Source organism: Pteropus medius, unplaced genomic scaffold (assembly GCF_902729225.1).
Source record: "Pteropus medius unplaced genomic scaffold, Ma_sr-lr_union100, whole genome shotgun sequence".
Taxonomy (NCBI): domain Eukaryota; kingdom Metazoa; phylum Chordata; class Mammalia; order Chiroptera; family Pteropodidae; genus Pteropus; species Pteropus medius.
The window spans coordinates 3648986-3672761 of record NW_024356249.1 but is presented as its reverse complement, the minus strand read 5'-3'; the positions used below and the strand labels follow the sequence as shown (position 1 = coordinate 3672761).

Genomic DNA, 23776 nt, shown 5'->3' with positions numbered 1-23776 from the left:
CACCTGTTGGTATTCTCCAGAACTTCAACCTTCTTCCGAAGCTCCAAGTTCTCGGTTGAACAAGACTCCACCCTGCAGAGGGGAGAGAAAAAAGAAAATTCATTTCATCAGGAGAGCAAACGCTAAGCCAGGAGCTCAGATGACAGTAAGTGGGGGTCAGAGAAAGAAGATGGGGAGTCAAGTACTCTAGGGAGGTGAAGGGAAAACCTTGGCCAACCTGAGTTGGGAAGATGAGTGAGAGACAAGAAAAAAAACAGAAAGAGCTGAGTACCAAAGTGCCTTGAGAATAGAAAATGAATAGGGATGATGCAAAATATAAACTTTTAGGGTGTTCCAACCTTGCTTCCTCTCACCTCTTCCCCACCACTCTCAATGCCCACACACTTCCTCCTCTAGACCACGGGGGAGCCAAATGGTATTTAATCCATATTTTTCTAACAGCCATCTTGATATTCTAGGCTTTCCAGAAGAGCAAAAGCTGCCTTCGACTGTTTTTGTGAAGAGTCACTTGCCTACAGCATGAATTCCAGTGGACAGAAAACTGACTTTTCCACTCCCTGACTGCTTGCTCTAGGGTGTGAGAGAGTGTGGCCGACGGGAGCCAATTCGTCAGCACTGCTCCCTTCAGCGGAGACCGAGCCTCTCCTCCGAGGAGTTGCAGGAATGGGCGAGAATATTAATATCTGTGCCTGTTTGAAAGGAAGCCTTCAAGGACTCAAGGATCTTTGGCTGGAAACAGTGTGGTACAAACGCCTACCGAGACTGCGTATACTTTTTACTTCTTGCCTAATAAGGTTCCCCCCTGAACACCACTAGGTGGCAGGCAAAACACAGCTTATAAACTACTGGGTTTTGCTGGGAACCAGGCTGAGAACTTCATCTGCTTCTCGTGGAAAGCAGATGCTTTGCGCACTATGTAGATTGCCCAATAAACATAACCAGTTTGGCAGGAGGCTTACTTTTTCTCTAAGCTGTCCATGTATTCTTTCTTCTTTCTCCTACTTTCCTGGGCAGAAATCTGAGACATAAGAGAAGAAAAAGGATTAAGTTCCAGTTATACCAGTAAACGGCAGAAGAGGCCCTTAGCACAGAAATCATGAAAGCCCCGCTTGCTTTTCAGCCGCTCCCTGTTTGTTTATTCTGCTGGCTCATCCACTCATCGCGGCTACTGTCTGTCCTCCCTGTTTCAACCAGCCTATGCTCTCACCCGCTTCCCAGCAAACCAGGCCCCCCATGGGAAGGACAGTGGGCCGGAAGTCAGAACAGAGCAGGTGGGCGGCAAACCATCGGTATGGTCTTAGAGAAATGATTTCAACTCCACGGACCTCAGCTGGCTCAACTATAATCTATAAAATAAGACAGTTGGGCTTGGTCACATATAAATTCCTGGGGGTTCTGCACACATGTGAAGAATTATAACTAAGCTCTATCCTTCTTCCCCTCTTTGCCTCCTGCCTCCTGCTCCGCCCATGCCTTAGCCCCGCCCCTGAGCCTTACCATCCCTAATTCCCACTCTAGCACCCTTAGGACTAGGAGGCTGCTAAACCCCAGTACACAGAACAATGGTCTGCAGAATTTTTTTAAATAAAAAAAAATCCCCCATCGAGAAGAAAAAATTAAGAAAGGACCCAGGGTGTATCTATATTTATTTATTTATAAATGATATAAAGGCCTACTAGCGGGAAATATTGTGTACATCATAAAACAGAAATTGAAAAGGCTGAGCCTTTTTAAAAAATCGATTTAAACAAGAGTTCTAATATGTTCCTCCCACCCCTGACTGAATCATCTTGGGCACCAGGGAGCGAGCCCATCCAAAATGGGGATCCATGGACCCGGAGGATGGATGGAGGCGCTGGAGGAAGACAGGGGCAAGCGGTGACTGTGCTGCTAGTCCTGGGCCGAGTCTCGGTCCCCATCGTGGGACGTGCCGGTGTTGGCCCATGGGAAGACAGGGAGGGCACATGGCCCCCTTCTGCTCACGGTCTCTGCTCACAGAAGTACCTAGACTTGAAGGGCTCACCTTATTCTTGATTTTCCTCCGGATTTTCTTCAGGGCCTTCTCCTCCGATTTGGTCAGAGGCAGTTTGGTGGGGATGGGGTAGCCCTCGGCGATCAGGGTCCGCTTCTCCTCCTCCGTCAGGACCAGCGGGCCTGATCCCTGCAGTTTCTGTGCAGACCAAGGAGCAGAAAAAGGTCAGAGAAGAAGGGCTGGGCACACTGAAGCCACACCTCCTGAGGGGGCGAGAAGAGCCTGTTGTAATATCTTGCAAAAGGCTGAGAGGAAAGGATGCCCCTGCGCTTCCGCTGAGAATCGGGTATCCTGAAGGAAAAGCAGATGGAGAAGTGGTATAACCCAAGGAAGGCAAGGGAAAGGTAAGGAAACCTCCACCTGTTATTTCCTAGAAGGCAATCCACTAGCAATCGTGCCAAAGGTAAGAGCACAGACTTCACTTCCCACATCTCTAGAGATGCCTGGCCTTGGGGTGACGACGGGTTCCTGTGAAGCTCTGCTCTGCTCGTGGGAACGAGTTTTGTTGTTTCTGAAAATGCCGTTTTGCAAGATGCTCTCCACTCTCTAGGAGTCGCTTCCTGCCCTCCACTTACTACTCACAGGTCAGGACACCCAGGGCTGCACCTGCAGGTGCCTCCCAAGGACGGTTCTGGCTTCGGTACAGCCCCCAGCCTGGCTATCAATGAAGATGACAACTGTCGCTCATCTCACTTAACCCATCACGGAATAACGCATTTCTAACTAGTCAAACAGACTGAGTCCCTAGCGTGTACTCGCTCCACGTTACATGCCACGGAGGACTCAAAACAAACTCCAGCTCTCCAGCAGCTTATGATCAAAGCTGAGACCTGACTGAACACATGAAAGGATGACAGCAACTAAATGATAACCTGCTATATTAACTCAGGGAGCACTGAAAATTTAGTCAACACTTATAGGAGCGTGAGTGATGAGGGAAGGCTCGGGATAGGAGATAAGACTTGAATGAGGCCTCTTTTTTAAAAAAAAAAAAAAGGAGATGATTTACACGAGAGAGAAGGGCATTTTAAGCAAAAGGCAGTATCTGAAAAGTGAAGGTGCTGCTCTGCCCGGAGTGGGTAAGGAGTTCCTGAAACGGCAGAGCGTGGAGACACCTGACTCAGAGCGGGCTTGACGGCACAGGTGAGGGAAACACATACGGTCACTGAGAAGGGCGTGACCCTGGGAGGACTTCCTCCATGAACGTAAACCGTGGCGGGACGTCAGACACATGGGATGAAAGCTAGTCTAGTAATCAGAGGGGTCGAGTTAGAGTGGGGAAGGTAGAGGCAGAGTGGAAAGAGTTAATAATCCCCTTGTCCTTTGTAATGGTGATATAAAAGAATGTGGCCACCGATCTAGAACTTTCTGGGACTGGCCGAATTCAAGTTTTCAAAATTATGTTAAGACGGTTCTGATAGAATTTTTAAATATTCTCATTTCATTCAAACTTTCTCTGCGTGACATTATAAATTTAGTGAGATTATAATTTTATCATTCTTAAGATTTCATAGAAATCAATTCATTCCTCAGAACAATAAAAAGTTAATTTTCTATCCCTATTTTTTATTTGGAAAATGGTGCCCTTAGATACGTTAGGGATGGATGATGGCTCATGACTTCTAACCCGTCACTGGTTGAGTCAGACCACCAAGAAAAAGGGATAAACTATATTTTTGAGCTTTAGACATCAAAGCATTGAAGCTCAGAGAGATTTTTAAGTTTGTCAAAGATTACTTACTTAAAAATTAACTTACTTCCTATTGTAAGTTGTAAAGATCACCAAAATTGATGGTAAATATTTGTGATAGAATTCTGAGGGAAAAAAACAACACATTTTTATTCCTCGTGCTTATGGGTATACAAAACAAACATAAATAAAACCGGAAGTGTGCACGGGGAAAAGAGAGAATTATGTTAGCATGGTGAGATTATAGGAAGTTTTTAAAATGTCCTTTAAGATGGTTACCACCTTGTTTTAAACCTAAGACTTCCTTACGAGAATAAAAATCAAGTGGCCTTGATTGGCACCCGGCCTGGGAGAAGCTCCAAGTGACAAACGGAAAGGGTTCGAGTCCAGAGATGCCGGCACAGACTTACGTGAGGTGCTGTGAGCAGGGGAGAACTGGAAAGTGTGGAGGGGCCCGCACCACGGCTCGGGCTGGACTGTGCGTCTGGGCCGGGCCGAAGGGGTGCAGGCGCGGGCTGGGGCTCAGGCTGCCCTCCGAGTCACTGCTGTGGCTGCTGGGAGGGGTGGGCGGTAGGTGCAGGTGGTCCACGGAGGCTGGGGGAAGGGAAGCAGATTTCATCCATCAGAGAGCAGCGAAGCAGGGCTTGGGGATGGCTAAACGGCTGTATATCCACACAGCACAACTGGGGACAGCTGGACAGAAAAATGAGGCAGTTCCTTGAGCTGATAAGGAAAAATCTCCAAGATGCGCTGTTAAGAGGGTGGAGGAAAATCAAGGTACAGTACAGTGTATAGAGTAGCCCCCCTTTTGTATGAAAAAGGAAAGACAGAGAATACAGACTTATATTTGCTTGTACCTGCATAAAGAAACCCTGGATAACATATAAAAAACTAAATTACGACCTAATGGCGGGGGAAATTAGGGTAGACAGGGAACGTGTTGGCATAACTTTTCACTGTATTTATTCAGGATCGTTTCTATAGTTGGACTTGTAACCTAAGCGAATGTATTATGACCTTTAAAAAAAAAAAAAAGTGAAATCTGGGAGCCCATGAGGCTTTGAGAAAAGCTTATTTGTTTCCGGAGGAATGTGCACGGCGAGATGCCAGGCATTCTGCATTCACAGCACTGAATCCACATGTAGATAAGTAGGCCTGGAAAACAGACGGGGGGCACAGGGGCTTTGTCCTGCAAAGCCCCCCATCATCTGAGAGTCCACCCCTCGTCCATCCTCAGGGAGGTAAGGTACACACACTCTTTGCCAGGGCCCATTAGCCTCGGCCGGTACCTCAGCCGGTACCTCGGGCATCTCCAGGGCAGCGGGGAGGGGCCCCTAAACAGAGAATCCACTCTCGGTTCAACCTGACAAGAGAGCTCTGGGGTCTCGCTCCTTTTTCCGAGCGGTGGATCTTTCCGCTGTGCTCGAATACCCTGACGGCCAGCTGCTATTAGTGAGCCGAGGCACGTGACCTTGGTCAGCCTTTCACACCACACCTTCCTGGGGATCCCGGGACAACACAGCCCTCAGCACAGCGGCTCTGAACTGGGCACAGCACCTGGGTGCCTGGGTGCCTCACGCACGCCTGGCCTTGCTAGGCCAGAGAGCTGCTAGGGGCTGTGGGCGAAAAAAGGGCTTTGCAATAAACCTGACCAGCTCAGGGGGTCTACATGGCAGGCCTGACAAGTCCAGTGGCTAAAAGTGGCCACACAGGATGATCTGATCACGAATTCCTAACTGGGCAGGTCACAGCGGGCAGTCACGTCCCAGGCCTATAGCTTCCTCAGCAAAGGTCAGTCTTTACCTTGAGTAAGCCCTGTCCAGCGTTCTTATGCATCTGGGATAACATATTTTGAAATGTCAGAGTAACTTCCTTTTCCTACTCCTCAAAGGCGCGACCACCAGCACCAGAGCACGAGATCCCCAGAGCACGAGACCACAGGACCCCACGTTGTTATCTTGTTCGCCCCCACACCAGCTCTGTGTGCTGTAAAAGTTCATTATTAACTAGCCTGACTCACCAATGTAAAGGAAGCATCTCTCCCCTTTGCCTTTTTTCCAATCCTAGAGATTTCCCGACTTCGCTTCCTGCCAGCCCCTAATCTACCACCAGGGGATTTCATGAAACCCTCCCTTTTGTCTAATGTATAAAATAAGCTGCAAAACCTCCATCCTCCGGAGCATTTTCTCATTCTGCTGAGGCGTTGCTTCCCAGCAACTGTCATCAGTTTGGCTCAAATAAACTCATAAAACGACTACAGGTCTGGACGCTTCCTATGGCAACGGGGCCTCAGCCCTGTCCTCTCTTCTTTGTCAAACAGAGACTGCCTGACGTGGCACCAGTGGGAAGGGTCCTTCTGAGGCGCATCTACTCTCCTGAGGAGAGCGACCCCACCCAGAGCGTCTTGAGAGGGTCAACCAAGGTCCCCAGTGCCCTGAATACCTATGCGCTTATGGTGCCAAAGGAATTAAACGAGGAGGCCGTCAGACTGAGGGGCTCTAGGCCGTGGCAGCCCATGTAGGCACACCGAACCCTGAGCCTGTAAATGCCTTAAGGTTATGAACTCGCAACGCGAAAGACGACCAACCACGAACAGCCAACGAGGTTTCAGGCTGAAGCCCAGGCGACCTCGGCCTCTCGTCTGTAAGTCTCTCCTGGGCCTCCGGCTGGCGGAGTGCTCCTCACCACTTCCGGTTTGGTGCTGCCTGGTTCGAATGATTTTTGCTCAAAATTTATAAATGCCTCAGTTTACCTTTCGACAATGGTAGAAACAACAACAACAACAACAACACACAGAGGCAGACTAAGCCATAGGGGCCCCTGCTGCCTGCCACGCTGTGCTGTTATCTGGAGAACCAGCCAAGAGACCTCACGCTTACGTGTCTCTTCCACTTGAAACAGCCCAGGTTACTCTAATCCTTTTCTCCTTTCTAAGCAGAAGGTGCTCCCCCCTCTAACACACACACAAAAGAAATGACAGGAAAAGTGAAACAAGCTTGAATCTCCTCTTTCCTACCTATGAAGATACTGACCTGGCCACAGGTGCCTCAGTCTCGGATTTCCAAATACCAGGTGAAATGCCAGTCCTAGGTGACTGGAAGGGCCGGCTCAGCAAGCTCTCTGCCCAGAAGCTCTGAGGCATTCAAGGGTATTGAATTTCCTGACCTCTCTGTTTGTCCAGGATAACGAGCAAAGCCTGACGTTTACTTCACTTTGAGACACTTTTCCTCCAGTGACCCCAGATTCCGAAGCCACTGTGGGATTCACTGGTGCAGTTAGGACACTCTCGGAGGCGTATTGCCACATCAATTAAAAGAGCAAGATGTATTTGATAGTAATAACCGGTGTCGGAAAAAAACGAAAGAAATCACAGCAGTATATTAAGCTGAAAGGCACGAACGTATATCACTCACCGCAAAAGAAATACTGTCTCAATATGGAGTCTATTCATTTTTAAAAAGTCAATCCTTCTTTTTACTGATAATAAAGGCAAGTGTCAACCCTGATTAAATGGTCACCATCAAATCCTGAGTTAGCTTCTACTGGAACGAAAGCAGACTATGTTTCCATGAGAACTGCTCGTGTACACAGATTTCTATGGCAAATGTATATAAGAATTTATTTGTTGACTACCCTAACGAACTACTCTCGCGTAAAGGAAACGGGAGGTGGCAGCATGGCTGAAGGCACAGAATTAAGACGAGCAGGAAGGTCCTGCAGGAAGATCTGAATAAACAAGGCGGAGAGACCTTCACTGACTCCGTGAGAGGTATGGTTCTGCATTCAGGATTCCTAACGGCGGGCCTCCCATGAGAGCAAGAGAAAGAAGCCCAAAGAAACTGATATACAGACGGAAAAAAGTGAAAGTCTGACAACTTCCAGTATGACAGTACTGAGTTCTGAAGGATGCAGAGAAGCCCACGAGACACATAAACACTACGAACAAGGTAGAAGTTTCCTTCAACTGCTGTCATCTAAAATCAACCTTTAGAAACACTGAACCGATCAGACAGATAAATTGTGAGCTCCCTTTACAAAGGGTTTAAGCTAGAGTTGTTTAAATGGGTGCCTCTGGGGGTGTCGGCTTATTTGCCTCTACTGATCAGCACTCCAGGGCAGAGAGCTGGGCTACAGTCACAGGTCCCCAGCAGGATGGCGTGAGGATGGCTGTTGTGTTTGTCGTCGGCAACCAAGTCTCAGCAGTCTCTAAAGGTTTTGAAAAGTCACCTTGGCTGAGACTAAAAGTAAGGTTAAGAGATTTAGCTGGAAATTAAGCCCCTACGTGTATAGGAAAATGAAATTTAACTTTCGAAATTTGTATGTAGAATCAAGGTTTTTAAGGACAGAGCTATTTCCTGAAGCAAGCTATGTGGGAGCAACGAACCCCAGCACTCCTTCCCACACCCCCTTTCCTTTCAGACCCTGCACCGACACCTGGAGAGGAGAGGAGAGGACACAGACCTTCCTTGGGAGAGAAGTTGAGGAACTGATCCACTTCGTGAGGCTCCAGCTTGATCTGAGGAATAATGGTCTGGCACGAAGAATCGACCTAAAGGAAGAATTTCACACACAGTTTTTAAAAACTAGTAACAGCCCCGCGGAAACACTCGGGGGAGCTATTCGCCACCTGTGTTTTCCTCTGAGGACAGCCCTGCCTCTCTGGAGTCAGCTGAGGCCCAGCTGAGCACAGGCGGCTTCTCTGGCAGGGAGGTGGCTTAGCTCTCAAACCCCACGCTCATTGCCAAAGCTGGCGTTACAGATGATGGAACCCTCTAAATTCTAAAATTAATAACCCCCGGCTTACTCACTGGTGCTTCTTTTTATTGTCTTTATGGTAACATAAAGGCATTTTTATCGCAAAGTAGTCTGGCAAATTTTTAAAAGGCCACAGGCCTGTACCAGTGTGTCCTGGAGTGGGCACAGATTGGACCACGCCTCACCCATTCTCTCCAGGCTTCCTGATGGCTGACGACATCTAACCATCAACGACTCAGTAGAGAAAGGACACAAGGTATCTGGTCCATACACAGGGAGCGAGGCCAGGACTCTGACCTTTCTAGTAATATACTTAAAAATCAGCTGACCCAAAACATCTGTGGAGCGAGGAGACTACTACACACTCTAGAAAGCCATTCCGGTGAGCAGACCCAGAGAGCTGCTGAGCAAGGAGCTCTAGGGCCGGGTGCAGAGGTGCTGTCTCATCCCTCGTCTTCTCACAGGCTGACTGAAAACAGCTCTGAGAATGAGCGTGCCAAGAAGCCGGCAGCTCTACTGCTTCTGCGCGACCTTGTCCTGAACAGGCAGACAACTGCACCTTGCTCAGAGAAGATCTGACTCAGGAAGCATCAGTAGAGTCATCGTTAGCACCTGAGGCTTTAACTGAAAGTTAGGACTGGCTTCCAGCATCCGTCAAAAGGCGCACAAGTATGATTCTGGTCCATCGGCAGACGCTGGAAATACCCAGAGAGAAGGCAGAATTCCACCTGCTGTTGGCATGGAAGAAATCCCAAGTTTCTATGTTTTCCACGGGTAACTTTGTAAGACTCGATAGGTGGGAAGTCTCTGAGCTGGGTCAGGACAACGCAGCATCACACTAGGAGTGTAAAGGACAGCACAGGAACCAGCATTCCCAGCAGCCGTGGGGCCACAAGCCCTGATTGCATCACCATCTTCACTGCGCCCTTTCTACTGGCTTAAAAACCAGTCCCATGGAGAACATTTTAACCATGGATATCCATCTATGTTCTTTTTTTAAATTTTGTAATAGCTATTCTAGAAAAAGTGAACTCAGACTTGCTATGAATTTTTCTGGATGGCTTCAAAGGAAGTGATATAATCAACGTTGACACCAACTCAATACATCCTTGACACACACACACACACACACACAAACACACACACACACACACACACACACGCACAGAGCTATATATCCTTAAACATATACAGCCGCCACTGGCTCCAAAAAGATTAAATGACTTATTGGAGAATAAAGATCTATGTTTTCTGATCCAGTTTGTTTATATGGATGAAAATTTGAGCATACCCCAGTACTCATTTCCAGAGGAGGTTCCACCTTCTCCAAAGGGGTGGAGATGGCTGTGATGGTCAAAGTAACAGAGGGAACAAGTCCCGGGGGTGGCTCATCCGTGATCGGCTCAGTCTTGATGGTTGCTGAAGGAAAGTCTGTACACAGGTACCATTTCTCACTTTCCACATCATCTGTGGGGAAAAGGACAAGCACACGTGTGAACCGGTTCAGGGCTTCAGTCATAAGTGAAACAAAGGCCCACTGATCTTTCTCTTTAAAAAAAAAAAAAGCTCCAACAAAGAATTATTGAGAACGGAATAAAAGGAAATAAAATGAGAATGTAAGAGAGGAGATCAATGGATAAAGAAACGAATGGCAAAGTAAGAATCAATACTTGTATTCAGTTGGGTGTAAGTCTGCCTAAAGAAACTCTGGAAGGACACACATCAAAGAGAGAAACGTGGCTTCCTGCACAGGCAGGAAGGAGGCTGGGGACATGGGGAAGAGGATACGAGGGACAATTTCAGCATGTCCTGTTTCGTACTTTCTCGTTTTCAAACCAAGTTCAGGCATTAGCCATTCAAAAACAAATAAATATATTCATTGAAAAATAAGAAAGAAAGTAGCAAATGGTTGGCAACCAGAATCTCAGGAGAGAGGATCGAAGATAGAAGGTTATTTCTATCTTTCTCTCAAGTTATTTGTTTTATTTTTTCTTCTCGCTCCGTGTATTTTGTCCTCTTAAGAGCCCATATATGCCTCATACTGAACCTAGACTTCCAGAACCTTACTCAGCCCTCGGGAACACGTCAGAGTTTGTAACACATGCCTGCCTCTTGCCGAAAGGGTCTACATGCTCATCCAGAGAAAAGCGCTGGGTCGTGGCGAGTCTGGGTCTCGGCTCGCCGCTGGCTTTCGCGAGTATCACAAGGCCTGGGGATGGCGACACAGCAACGAGACAGAGCAGACGGAAGCCCTGCTGTCACTTCGCACACATTCGTCGGGGCGCCGAGTTACTTCCTTCAGAGCTAGGACCTCAGCACAGCCCTCGAGGAAGGAGGGAGGAAAGGCAGAAAGGAGAGGACGAAGAGATTGGAAAACAGGTGTAGAACAAGAAAAACGAGCCAGACGTCCCCCCAAATCAGCATTCCTTACCGAACCCCAGTTTTACTACAATGAGGCGAAAATAAACGAGCAAAGATGTGCTCCCGCGCTTTAAAAAGACATGCAAACGCGCACACGCCACATGCTCGGTGAACCCCTGCCGCACAGGGGACCGAAGTCACTCACATTATGAAATGAATGTACATTGAGAACTGGACTCAACTTTTCTCACAGAAAGGTACACACGCGTCACGTAAGGGTCGAGAAGGGCGAGCACAGAAGCGAAAAACTGAAGTTCCCAATTATTAAAATAGCATCTCATGAGCAACTTCCTTCACACACAGGAAGCAGTTAGCGTCGCATTCACAAAGGAAAAGGATCTACCCCTAAATCCAGTTGATAACTGACTTAACCACCCCAGCCCCATTTATTTCCTGAAGTAAAATAAAGATGGGGAAGACTCCTGTGGGTTGAAAATGACTTGCTTTCCGAGCTAGTTCCATAGAGCCGCTGAGTGCAGTGCAGTGAAGTGACGGGGAGTTTCCGTCTTTCGAGGCGTGTGCCACATCCTGGCCGAGGGGGAGGGGGAGGAAACAAAGGGCCTTTTGATGGCAGCCACAGAAGGGAGACCACACTGCGGCTGACACAGAATTCTGCTGGCCAGATGGACGCCTCAGCTCCGTTTAGAGAAGCGACCAGATGAGGAGCCGAAAGAAGATGCTAAAGTCTCTCCCAAAAGGAGCCGAGGAACTAGAAGGCTGTCACCTGCAAGGAAGACACATGGAGGACAGATCTGGGGAAGGGATGGAGAGACAGAGATAGCAGACATCACACTTTCTCTGTTCAAGAGTAACACGTGGATGCCTCTGCTTTGTGAAGTTAACGCTTACGGCCTGTCCATACTGAGCAATATTTATCCCTGGCAGAGGCTGGAAGGGAAAGAGTACAGTGAAATATAAAGCCTCAGTATATATTAAAATGAACAGTCGGGGGACATACCGGAGAAAAAGGTCATACGCAATTACCAGGAAATTGCGAGATAAGGTCAGATCCCCTGGCCGTGAAATTATGATTACCGCGATGAAACTTAAGTCACAAGGCAAACAAAAGAAAAGGCAAAAATAAACACAAAAAGTGTATACAAATGTCGAAGACAAAATGAAGACAGGTAATGAAACTGGTTCTTCCAATCTACCTAAGCCATTCTCAAAGAGAAACATTCATAAAATAGGTCAAGAGAGCTTATATTCTTAATGTTCAGTGTCCTATAACTCCCATTTTAAAAGAAATATATGTACATATATATGTGTGCGTGTGTGTGTGTATATATTAGTTCACATATGCAGGTATACATATAAAATCATCGCTGTATCAGAGATGAAAATGCAAACGATGGCACTTGAACTTGGAAACAAATTTCCTCTCTCAAAGACAATTGAACTCTTCCAAGTGAGAAGCCCCCCAAAAAAGCTGCCTGTCTCTCTTCCCCTCAATTTTCTGAGGACGACCAACTGGTATTACCTTCATGCTTCCACTCCAATACAGCAAGTTAGTCTTCTGTCTTGAAAGATACCTTTTGAGTTAGAAGTTTAAGGCCCTCAAGCTCCAATATGTCATTTTATAGATGAAGAAACTGACACGCAGGTCTCGATCACACAGCGAATTAGAGGCAGGACCCAGATCTCCGCCCTCGTGATCATTCTTCCCATTCAGAAAACAACTACACATGGGGGTAAAGATTTGTGCACGGATATGCTCACCGCTGTTTTATATATAATCACAAAACACTAAAAATAACCGAAACATTAAAGAGCAAGAGCAAGGTTAGTGAATTATAGTGTGCCTAAACGATTGAATATTTATGTATCTAGTAATGTTACACGTATTAAGCCTTTTTAATAACAAAGCAAAGATTTATGATAGACTAGTAAAGGGGGAAACCTAGATGTAATTTGTACACTATTAATAAAGAAAATGATAGAAAAAAAAAAAAGACTGAAAGGAAATATGCCAAAAGACCAAAAATGTCTCTGGAGAATAATTCAGAACACGTGTGACTCCTTTTTTCTTTAAATTTTATACCATTTCTAAATTGCCCATACTGGAAATACATCGTCCCTGGATGTCCACACTCGGACATGGTCTACTTCTTCTTGTGCTACTTTAGGCCTTACGATGGCGATTATTATAAGCCCGTGTGGCTGAAGGGGTCCTTTCAGCATCCTTCGACTCAACAGTCAATGAGCACCTTAATGGATATAATAAATTGCATTGCTGGCTCCGGCTCTTCACCTCCCCTCTCTCCAAGTCCTCTGCCATGTAACTCTGCAGTGCCTTCCCGCTATGTATGGATGAGTCTCCCAACACTGGGAGCGGCTACGTGACTCGCTTTGGCCAAAGGACGTCAGCTCCCTAACACAAGCAGACTCTTGAAATGCGCTTGCGTGACTGGACTTACATCCTTGTACTTTTGCCATCACATGAGAAGGATGTGTCAGAAGGATGAAAAACACATAAAACAGAGTTACCCCCAAATGAGCCTGGCTAAGATCAGCCGACTCTCAGCTGGCTTTAGACATGAGAGTGAATCTAGCTAAACCCAGCAAAATCACTCAGCTGCGCCCCATCCCCTAAATCAGCCAACCTCCAGTCAAGGCATAGACACATGAGCTATACTAATAAATGACTGTTGTTAAAGTTAATAAGTTTGGGTTTTTTAAAATATGCAGTGACATAGTTGGCTGATACAACACAGCCGAATGTATGTACAAGATAGTAAATCATTACATCAGAATCTATTGCAACGAAATAGCTATACTTCGTTTCCATAATAATTCCTCTCAACTATCAACCATGAACCATATCAACACATATTTGTAGGCTGACTGATTAGACCTACCAGTTACATCATAAAACAAATGACTTAAGAGAAGAAAGTCAGCCAGTGAGAAGCCTGGTGACAACAACATTCCAGTGGCGGTTGAAATTAGAGAAAAGAGCTTTCATTTTAAAACTACTGGGTGTTGGCTTATACTCTGTTCCTCAGTGGAAATAAATACCAAACCAGAGGAAACGAAATGACAAATGTAACCTATGAGGTAGGGGTTAACAAAGGGCGGAGTAAAAGGAGACAAATAGGACACGTATTATCATTTTTCTGCATGACCTTATTTTTGTCTTTTATTTTATTGGCAAAAGATTAGTACGGCCACCATAGCTTAGACCTCGAATTATCCTTAGATATTTGAGTTGTTGGCTAAACTACAAAAGCAAGTGTCAGTACACACTCTACACTCTCTAATTTCCAAAGCTTGAAGCTAGATATATTTTTTAAAAAATTTTTTTTTCTAAATTGTTTATATGCCATTTAAGATGGGAAACATCGCCCACTGAGGTCAGGAGTGCATACTATGGGAAGTAGGGACCACTGCCATATCATCTGAGTTTATTTAAAGAACTTCCGGTCAAAGGTCAAATTAAACGGGCACATTCCCTCAGCACCACCACTTAGCTATCAGCCAGAAAATAAAAACAAGCCACTGTCTCGTGATGATGAGCAAGTCCTTCACATGCAAGGACAAAATGGAGCAATTATGAGCAGTGGGGATAGACACCGAGATCGCCCAGACAGCATGGTGCCCAGAGGGGCCAAAAGACAAGAAATCAAAGCCAGCATAGAGGCAACACCAAAATGCAGATCCTCGACCACTTCCGTGTGTACTGCGTAAATAACTGCAATGAATAGATATTGATTCCTGGAAAAGGGGGGATTAAACTCTAAATTAGGAGTACATGGTATCTTTAGAAATGTTATACTATGTATATGTTACTTGTATGTGTATATATATGCACAAACACACATGTACATATGCGTATATACATAGTGCGTGTGTGCACATATTCCTAAAAGGAGCAATCGCATGGGACAAATGTCACTTATGAGATATACCCACATATATATCCATTTACTATTTATACAACATGTCCAAAGTGAAAGAAAATTTTTGTAAAGTAAATAAGTATGCTTCATCTGAATCCCTCGGCATTTGATAACTGTGTTTGACCTTTGAAATTTTTCAAAGGAGTTGGCAAATCTTGACCGGTTTTTAATGTAAAAATTTCTTCAAGGAAAATGGTTAAGTCTGGATACTGGAGGCTAGGAGAGGGGCAAGACTTCAGTTGAATGTGTCAGAATCATATTACCCTTCAGCCCACTACATATTCAAATGGAAGTCGGAGGCCTGTCTGCTGCACGGTCCCCTCCCTGGGTGACTTAACCCTGAAATAACCTTCAGTCATGAGTGGCAGGAGGAGGGACTGATAACAGTAAACACAGCAAACATCTATGAGTGTTCACTCTGTGCTAAATATTGTTCGAAGTGCTTTACATACAGTAATTAATTTAATCCCAAGAGCAACCATGTAAAGCAACAAACTACTATTATCCCTATTTTACAGACAAGGAAACGAAGAGATTAAGTAACTCGCCCAAAGTTAAGCAGCTGGTACATGGCAGACCTGGGGTTCATGGCAGACCTGGGGTTCACACTCAGACAAACCGCCTCCACGGCCTGAGGGTGTGGCCACTCTAGTATACTGCTTTTCAAGAGATCAATGATTAAATAGGTCTCTAGCCAAAAGGAATTATTCTTCAATTAATGTGATTTTGAGCCCATAATTAGTCACTACAAAAGGTGTAATATTGGTTCTTTCTATACGTCTTACCTTTGTTTATACAGACTTCTAATCTAACGTTCATGAGGTAAAAAATTCCAGTTTAAGATCAACCAATGACAGCTGAAACACTCAGTGCTCACTATGCCTGACGCCGTTTTAAATGTTTCCAGATATTGGCCAGGCGTCTGTGATCAGCACGATTTCTTGCGGACGCTGCCCTTGCTCTGTGTTCTTTCTGTGCTTGTGGACACAGAACCTCTTTGCCTCATTCCAGTCACTCATATTGTGGCCAGTTGGTAAATTATGTGTTTAATTCTGCAGTCATCTGCAGAATATTTAGTTAGTGCCTACTAATTGCCAGGCGCTGTTCTAAATGCTTACTTAATACGTATTAACTCATTTAATCCCTACGACAGTATAAGGAAAGAAATATTATTATTCCCATTTTAAAGGTCAGGAAAGTGATATACAAGAAGTAAGCAACTTGCCCAAGATCACACGATTCTTAAATGGCAGAGCCCAGATTCAAACCTAGGCAACTTGACTCTAGAAAGTAACTACTATATTATATCAGTGTTCTGCTTTTCGCACCTCAGGTCCTTCTGCAGGATATTGTGTTTACAGAATAAATTAAATATCTGTGGAAAAAATAATTTCAAAAGATTTATTGAGCAATAACGATTTCTTCACTGAAGTTATGACTCTCATGAATATCCAAAGTAATTTTAATTGCTAAATAGATGTAAACATTGCTTTCTACTCTAGCATTGCAATGGCTAGAGTAGCATTGCAGGCAAAGAAGTCATTTCACTTAAAAAAAAAAGAAATGAGAAGTATCATTATCCTTTTACCTGTTAGAAAAAAATAATAAAAGGTAACACCCAAAAAGGTGATGAATAGCAGAGAGCATATATCACAGACCCAGGCTTTAGGCTTGAGAGGGCGACGGTTCCAACCTAAGCACATCAGGCTCTTTCTTTAGCCCACCATGTCAGAGGGGACCCGGTTACTCTCTGTAGGGAGAGGACAAGCACATCTTCCTTTCTAACCCGGAATCTAGCCCTTCTGAGATGGCTCAGATTGATCGATGCTCTTGTCATAGCTCAAACCAAACGTGATGAAGACACAGCGATCCATCACCCCTCTGTGACTTTCCTTCAGGTCCCATTTCAACATCAAGATGTCTCCAACACTGCAAACTGGAAACCTTCGTCACGATGACTCATCTCTGCTGTACTGAGCACATCTGATCGTGTGCTAATCCTGCTGTGGGTTTCATCTAAGCATTTCAAAATCCATTTTTTTCTTTGCCATGCCTGTTACACACCTTTCCATTTCTCCCAGCATCCCTACGAACATGCACACCTTCCCTGGTCTGGCATCATCAGCCATGAGACATTATTTTCTTCTAGTCTCCAAAAAACTCTATCCCACGTTCCTAAGGCCCCGTTTCCCATACAACCTTGAGTCGTTGCCTTCTGCTAGGCTGTCCCAATTGCCCCAAGCTACGTCCCTCATACTAGTAACATACTAGTAACATCTCGATAGCTCATAGACCACTGTTCTCGTTCTCATCTGTGAAAACAGCTCTATAACTTTGGAGTTTATATTAAACTAGCCTAACTAACCACTTCTTACTCCTGCTAGCTCTAGAAACCCAACTAGCTTAATCAGAAAGAAGTTGGTTATTATTGATGTTCCTGGCCCTGCCTCTCTAACCTGAAATTGCCATAGTGACAGTCCCTTATTCCACCCAAAATAAAGTTACCTTGACTTGTGCATTGTGCAAATACTGTATTAGACCACTTCTGTATTAGTATATTTTATACTGAGTCTGTCGATAGTTTATATTTTTTTCTAACTTGTTCTTGTGTCATCTGGGAGGATAGGAGCCATGTCTAGTTCTGTCCCAACAGCCTTAGTCCAGCATTACTAAGTTTTTTCCTAGGAAGAAGACTGAAATTAAGGAACAAAGCAAATGAATACTTAGCACCCCAATTTACTACAAAGGGACATGACTATGACTCATAAAGATACCCTCCTTCTGGCGAGCTGTAAGGCTTGGTCATTGAAATATAAACTTTTATTCCTCAGTCAAAGCATAAAAATAGCCACGGATATTTTACATTTTATTTGGATGTTTCTGCTTATCTCTTTATAAGGTCCTTTTAAAAACAAAACAAAACAAAAAAACAGAAAATCTTGCTTAGCATCTGGTTAACAGCCAATCCCGGAAGTTTGTAAGAGCTGGATGTAAGATGTCTTCCTGGGATTTTGAAGGCTGAGCCCACATTCCTAGGACTGGCTCCTGTGGTTGATGAACCATATGAAATGCTTTAGCTCAAGGGTTTCAAAGGAGTCTATGAATTCAGCCCTGAAGACAGATGACTCCTTCGTAATCTTAGACCACTGTTTCCCAACATTGGCGGGGTGGGGAGGAGGCACAGATTCATCTGAAGATCTAAAAAAAGTTATAAATGCACTCAGCAGAAAGACTGACAAATGTTGAAAGCCCCAAATTTTGTATACGATTTTAGGCGTCTGCAGTCCATCTGAGATCTATGATACTGATAACAGGATGAGAGCACCCACGTTTGCTCTATATAATTGGTCTGGGGTTCAAGGAGGGAGGTCAAGGGAAAGGGAAGACTTAGCAGGGAGAGAACAATGAAGGAAGAAGGGAAAGAGAGAGGGGAAAGGGGAGGAAGAGGAAGAAAAAGAAAAGAAAAATCTTAATAAACTTGAAAATAATGTCTACTCAAAGTGTTTATTGTATCACTTTGTTTCAGGCTTAGAAGCAATTATGGAAGAACTGCACTTAATCTAAGTAAAACTGGACAAAATGATCTGATTCACTGGCTTTCCAAGGTATGATGAAATACTCATTATCCAACACTAGATACTCCTAGTTTTGCTTAAACTGTTTTCCCAATGCAAGAGATAAAGAATAGTCAATTCAATGTGAACAGATTTTTTAAATGCTGGCTATTCAATAAAGAACTATCATCCTCCTCCAACGGAGAACTCAGCTGGAGAGGGATTTTTTTTTTTAATTTATTTATTTTTATTATGGTGTCACTGGTTGACGAAATCCAGTAAGTTTCAGGTGTACAATTCAACAGTAAGGCATATACATATTGCATTGTATGTTCACTGCCCATAGTTAGATTTCTGTCACCACATATTTGACCCTTTTTACGCCGTCTACTTCCCACCTTCCCCCTCCCCCTACCCTCTGGTAACCAGTATAGTCTATAGTCCATGTCCATGAGTCTCTGTTTATTTGGCATGTTTGTTTGTTGCTTTTATGTTTAAATCCCACATATAAGGGAGATCATGTGGTTTTCAACTTTTTCTGTCTGGCTTATTTTGCTTAGCATGATCATCTCGAGATCTTTGTGGATTTAAGGGGGATGTAAAATGGGGTTCAAACGAATAAAATAATTCTGTTCCCCAACATTTGGCCATCCACGAAACTCAGAAACACAACTGAAGCTAAGATGTGGACAAAGCGCCCCCCGCCCCCGCTTCCATTCATGCCCCGCAGCTAACTCCGATTTCACACATCCCAAACAGTTACTCCTCAGGCTCCTTATCCCTACTAATAAAAGTGCTTTCACTGGTAAAAGAAGGCGGCTTTTACTCAGAAAAATGCTGGTACTTAACAAAGATGAGCTGTGGGTCAGAAGACTCTTCACAAAATGTATCTGACACGCACTGTACCTGTTCTTAGCAAAGCACTAGCACAGCCCACTGCAGCGAAGGGTCTATAAATGGAGCACAGAGCCAGTTGGTGGGACTGAATGATGTGTGCTTTGGCCTAATAAGAAGAAAGGCTTCCAGGAAAAGACAGACGGGTTATTTCTCCTCTCCCTAAGCTATTAGCACAGGTGGAGCCCATGAGTTCCATTACTTTGCATTTATGTTGGTTAGAATTAAAAAAACAAGGAAACAGTGTCATCACGGAAGTGAAAGGGGCCCTGAACTTTTGGAAATCTGCTTATTTTCATTCGTTTCTCCAGGGATCTTTATTTGGGAAGGATCAATGTCCTCATCATCTCCTTCCCTCCAACCACTACCACTGTTTTAACTCTACTCGACACTTCAAGGCCCAAATAAATTCTGCCTTTTTTTCTTTTGTAACTTTTCCTGTGACCTTCAATGGCTGTGCCCTCTCTCCTCTGACCTTCTACCATTAACTTCCTCTTGGGACATTGCTCACATTCTGCCTGATAAAGTAATTGGGTTCAAGGCATTTTCACCAGGCTGAGCTACGTATAAGCAGGATCTAAGTTTTACTGTTATGTCCCATGTGTATCTAGGTTGGTGCCCAACACACAGTAGGTGTTCAGCAAACATGCGGATAGGGAAAAGTTAGATTGCTGGATTGTTTAGACCATCTCTAATCTGCATATTCTAAAAGCTGATTGTCTGAATACAGAGTATAGGTACACTGTTATCACACTCGCTCTCCTGGCCCAGGGCCTCTACACTTCCTGTTTCCTCCCCCAAGAAGCCTCTTCCCGAGACAGACGTCTAGTTCTTTCCCGCATGTAAAGTGATTTCTAGTTCTTTCCTGCTGATCTGTGCTCAAATGGTACCTTCAAGGAAAGGCCTTCCTGTCTAGCCTACCTAAATTTGCAACTCCCCCTTGCTATGGTTTGAGTGTCTGTGTTCCCCCCAAAATACTCACATGTTGAAATACTAACCCCCAAGGTGATGACTTTAGGAGGTGAGGCCTTTGGGAGCTGCTTAGTCATAAGCGTGGAGCCCACATAAATGGGATTAGTGTCTTATAAAAGAGACCCACAGAGCTCCCTGGCCCCTTCTGCCCTGTGAGGATGGAATTCAACATCTGCACCCAGAAGAAGGCCCTTACCAGACCAGGCTGGCACCCTGATCTCACGCTTCCAGCCTCTGGAACGGTGAGAAATACATTTCCGTTGTTTATAAGGCACCGAGTCTGTGGTGTTTTGTTACAGCAGCCCGGCTGGACTAAGACCACCACCCCGCCCCCCCAAGAAACCCCCATCCCTTTTTCTGAAATTTTTTTCTGTATATCACTGATTGTCATTTAATAATACACTGTATATTTCACTTTTTTTTCTTATTTTCTATTCCCCACCTCAAATCTTAGAATGTCAACTCCATGAAGTTGTGTCTACTCCTTTACCCACTAATGCTTAGAACAGTTCTTGGCAGGTTAAGCACAAGATAGGTGCTCAATAAATAGCTTTGGAATGAATTTTAAAAATGAACCATAAAGCATTTATAAAACACCTATTTCTACCTGCCACTGATCCTATACAAGACAACTGCTATAAGCCAAGAAACCTGATCAAACGCAGCCCAGTGTTAGGGGACCAGCAATGGGAGATCAGAGCAGGTGTCTTCCCTGATGCCATTGCCAAAGGTCAGGAACACGCTTCAGTCTCCCCTACCTCTGCCCTTAACAATTCAGGAACCACTAGTTGGATGAATGGCTAGGCCGTAAGGCACTGATAATACATAATAAAAGGGTTCAGACATGGAAGAAATCACTTTACAGACACCACACGATGAGAAGTGTGGTAGTCAGCTTCCGAGACATCTCCCAGTGATCCCGTCCTTCTGGCACTCACTCACGTCTTCGCATGGTCCCCTGCCACAGTGAAGCAGGACTGCCTCACGGCACCGACAGAATAATTTCCAGGGCTAGGTCAGAACAAGTATCTCAGCTCCAGCCGTGGTCTCTGGGATCCCACATTCTTTGGGAAGCCAGCTGTCATGCCGTGGTGACTTGCAAGTAGCACCGTGGAGAGGACCACGTGGAGAGGAACAAATTCTCCAGCATCAAACTGCCAGCTATGTCAGTGAGCCACCTTGGACGCAAACCTTCTAATCCCGGAAGAGTCTTCAGATAGATGACTGTGGCCTCAGCCACAGTCTGATTTCAACGTCATGGGAAATCCTGAACCAGAATCTAAGCAGGCCATTCTGAATCCCTTATCCAAGAAATCAGGAGAGGTAATCAATGATTATTATTGCTTTAAGCCATCAATTTTGGGAGAGTTGTTACACGGCAACAGATAACTAACTTGTATTCCAGTACCTAATACAAGAGGTACTGGACAGGCCTTCCACAGAGGAAGTAGGCCTTAAAATAGAGGTATCAAAAGAACTGTAGGAAAAAGAGGTAAAGCAGAAAAGTGAGTATGGGGTAAACCCATGAGCAAAGGCAGGCGCAAATGTTACACAGAAACCATACTCACACAGAACCTCGGGATGGGAAAAAAATCTTAAAGGTGATTTAGTCCAATTTTCATGTAATGCTAGAGTTCACTCTTAAAAATAATAAAACCGATGCAGGAATTGCATGAATTTACCTAAGCTGAAACCCCAGAAGGCCGAGTGGCTAAAATCCTCCTCCATATAGTGATGCAAATGAGAAGTATTTAGTCGAAACAGAGACCCTATTCCTAAGTTTGTATTGAGCTCATTCCTGAAAATAATTTAGTTAAGAATTGAGGGAGGAGGAAAAGGGAGAGCAGGAGAAGGGGAAGAGAAAGCGGAAAAAGACAAGAAACAAAAGAAGAACAGGAAGAAGAAGAAAGAAAAACAACAGCCATCAATAACAACTCTACACCAATAGAAGAAAGAGGAGAGGCGAGAAGGGAAAAAAAAATGGTTTATTGAAATCCCAATTTCTTTAACTACATCATCTCATTTTACCTTCACAACTCCACATCCTCACATTATTTTAGTTTTACTTCCTCCCTTCCTTCCAGAGAGACTTCCCCTCAACACCTTCAGATCTGAGGCAGAGAAAGTGGACAAACTACAGAGAACAAGGATTCAGTTATACACTTAACCTCTTGCCAGGAAAAATCTTAGCGTATAGTTAAGGCTCCAGCAGGACCCAGCCAAGAAAGAGTCCACTCACAGATGTGGGATGTTCCCTTCACTGAGGATATAAGGCCAAATGTCCTGGGCTGCCAATCAAGACACTTCTATTCAAAGGAAGGACATATCTGAGGTGGAAAAGAAAAAATCTACAGCACTCTCTGTCCAATGATATGATGTTTTGCTGTTCCCATAGTCGGTTATTTTAGAGGCTAGATCTAAGAACCCCAACTGGAGGAGGGATTCCCCCACAAAGCTAATTCCCTCTTTGAAGAAGTAGATATAAGCATTTGCCTTCAACCAATGCGAAGCATGAGAGAATTGTCCTGTAGGTAACCACTTCACAAGTTGCCGCTGTATGTACAGTGGTATATGGAGAGGATGAGGACAGCCAGGTCAGGCCAGAGGAGGTCGAGCTAGCGACCACCCCGCCCCATGCCATCTCCTATGAGAAGAAGGGATATGTTGAATTAGGATTAGAGAATGTAGTTTTAAAACTTACTCAAGGTATTAAAATAGCTGGTTATACTTCTGAGAAAACAAACCGAGAAAATTACATTGAAAAGGGATGCATAACTTAGAGAGTTGGGGGGATGTAGCATATACCAGTTAAAGGCCAACAGAGTAATGGACAAAACATCTCAACATCCATAAGACCATGAAAAACAGGCCTTCGACAGATACCGTAACAATGGCATCGATGATGGACATGAAAGGGTCGCCAAAGTCTGGGAATGCTCACGAAGATGCCATGTACATGGGGAGACAGGGGGTCAATGGAACATGCTGAAATGGATTAAGAGGATGCTCAAGAAGCTTCTATGGATAAGAGTGGCTATCAAAACTCTTTCTCATCAAAAAAAAAAAAAAAAAAGATGTGATCTCTTGAAACAACGGACTTACTGGAATTACCAACAGGTCATTCTGATTTGCAAAAGGTCACTGCGCTGTCCAATCCACAGGGTCAAAGAAAGCAATTATTACCATTCGGGAACTGCAAGTTCCCAGAGAACACGGCCTCAGGTAGAGAAACGTGTCCTGGGCCTCTCTGAATTGCATTTCCCCACAGCCCATGCACCAGGCCTTACGCAGTGTCGGTAGGTAGGTGCTTAACGTGGGTGCCGACAATAATATAACACACACTCCCAACACCCTCAAGGAGCTCCAAGTCAAAGGTGCCAAGTCCCCAGGTGCCAAGTCCCAAGTCCTGCTGAGTTTACCATCATTGAAGCTGTCACTGCTGGTAACGTGGGTGAATGGTGACTGGACCCGAGGCTCCTCGCACAGGGAGTAGCTGTGTTCGGCCTGGATGAGAGGCGCTGGGGATGTTGGCGATGGCTCCACCTCCATCGACACGCTC

The 23776-nt window shown here is 44.8% G+C and overlaps 1 protein-coding gene across 1 annotated transcript in view; it reads right to left on the bottom strand.

Moving 5' to 3' along the window:
• Window positions 1-23776, bottom strand: part of CREB3L2 (cAMP responsive element binding protein 3 like 2) — a 43194-nt gene extending 19418 nt beyond the window's left edge. The window contains 8 exon segments of the mRNA XM_039860837.1: window positions 4-72; window positions 960-1018; window positions 2024-2170; window positions 4133-4176; window positions 4179-4316; window positions 8184-8271; window positions 9769-9944; window positions 23637-23776. Coding sequence (XP_039716771.1) covers window positions 4-72; window positions 960-1018; window positions 2024-2170; window positions 4133-4176; window positions 4179-4316; window positions 8184-8271; window positions 9769-9944; window positions 23637-23766 — 851 coding nt within the window. The 5' untranslated portion in view covers window positions 23767-23776.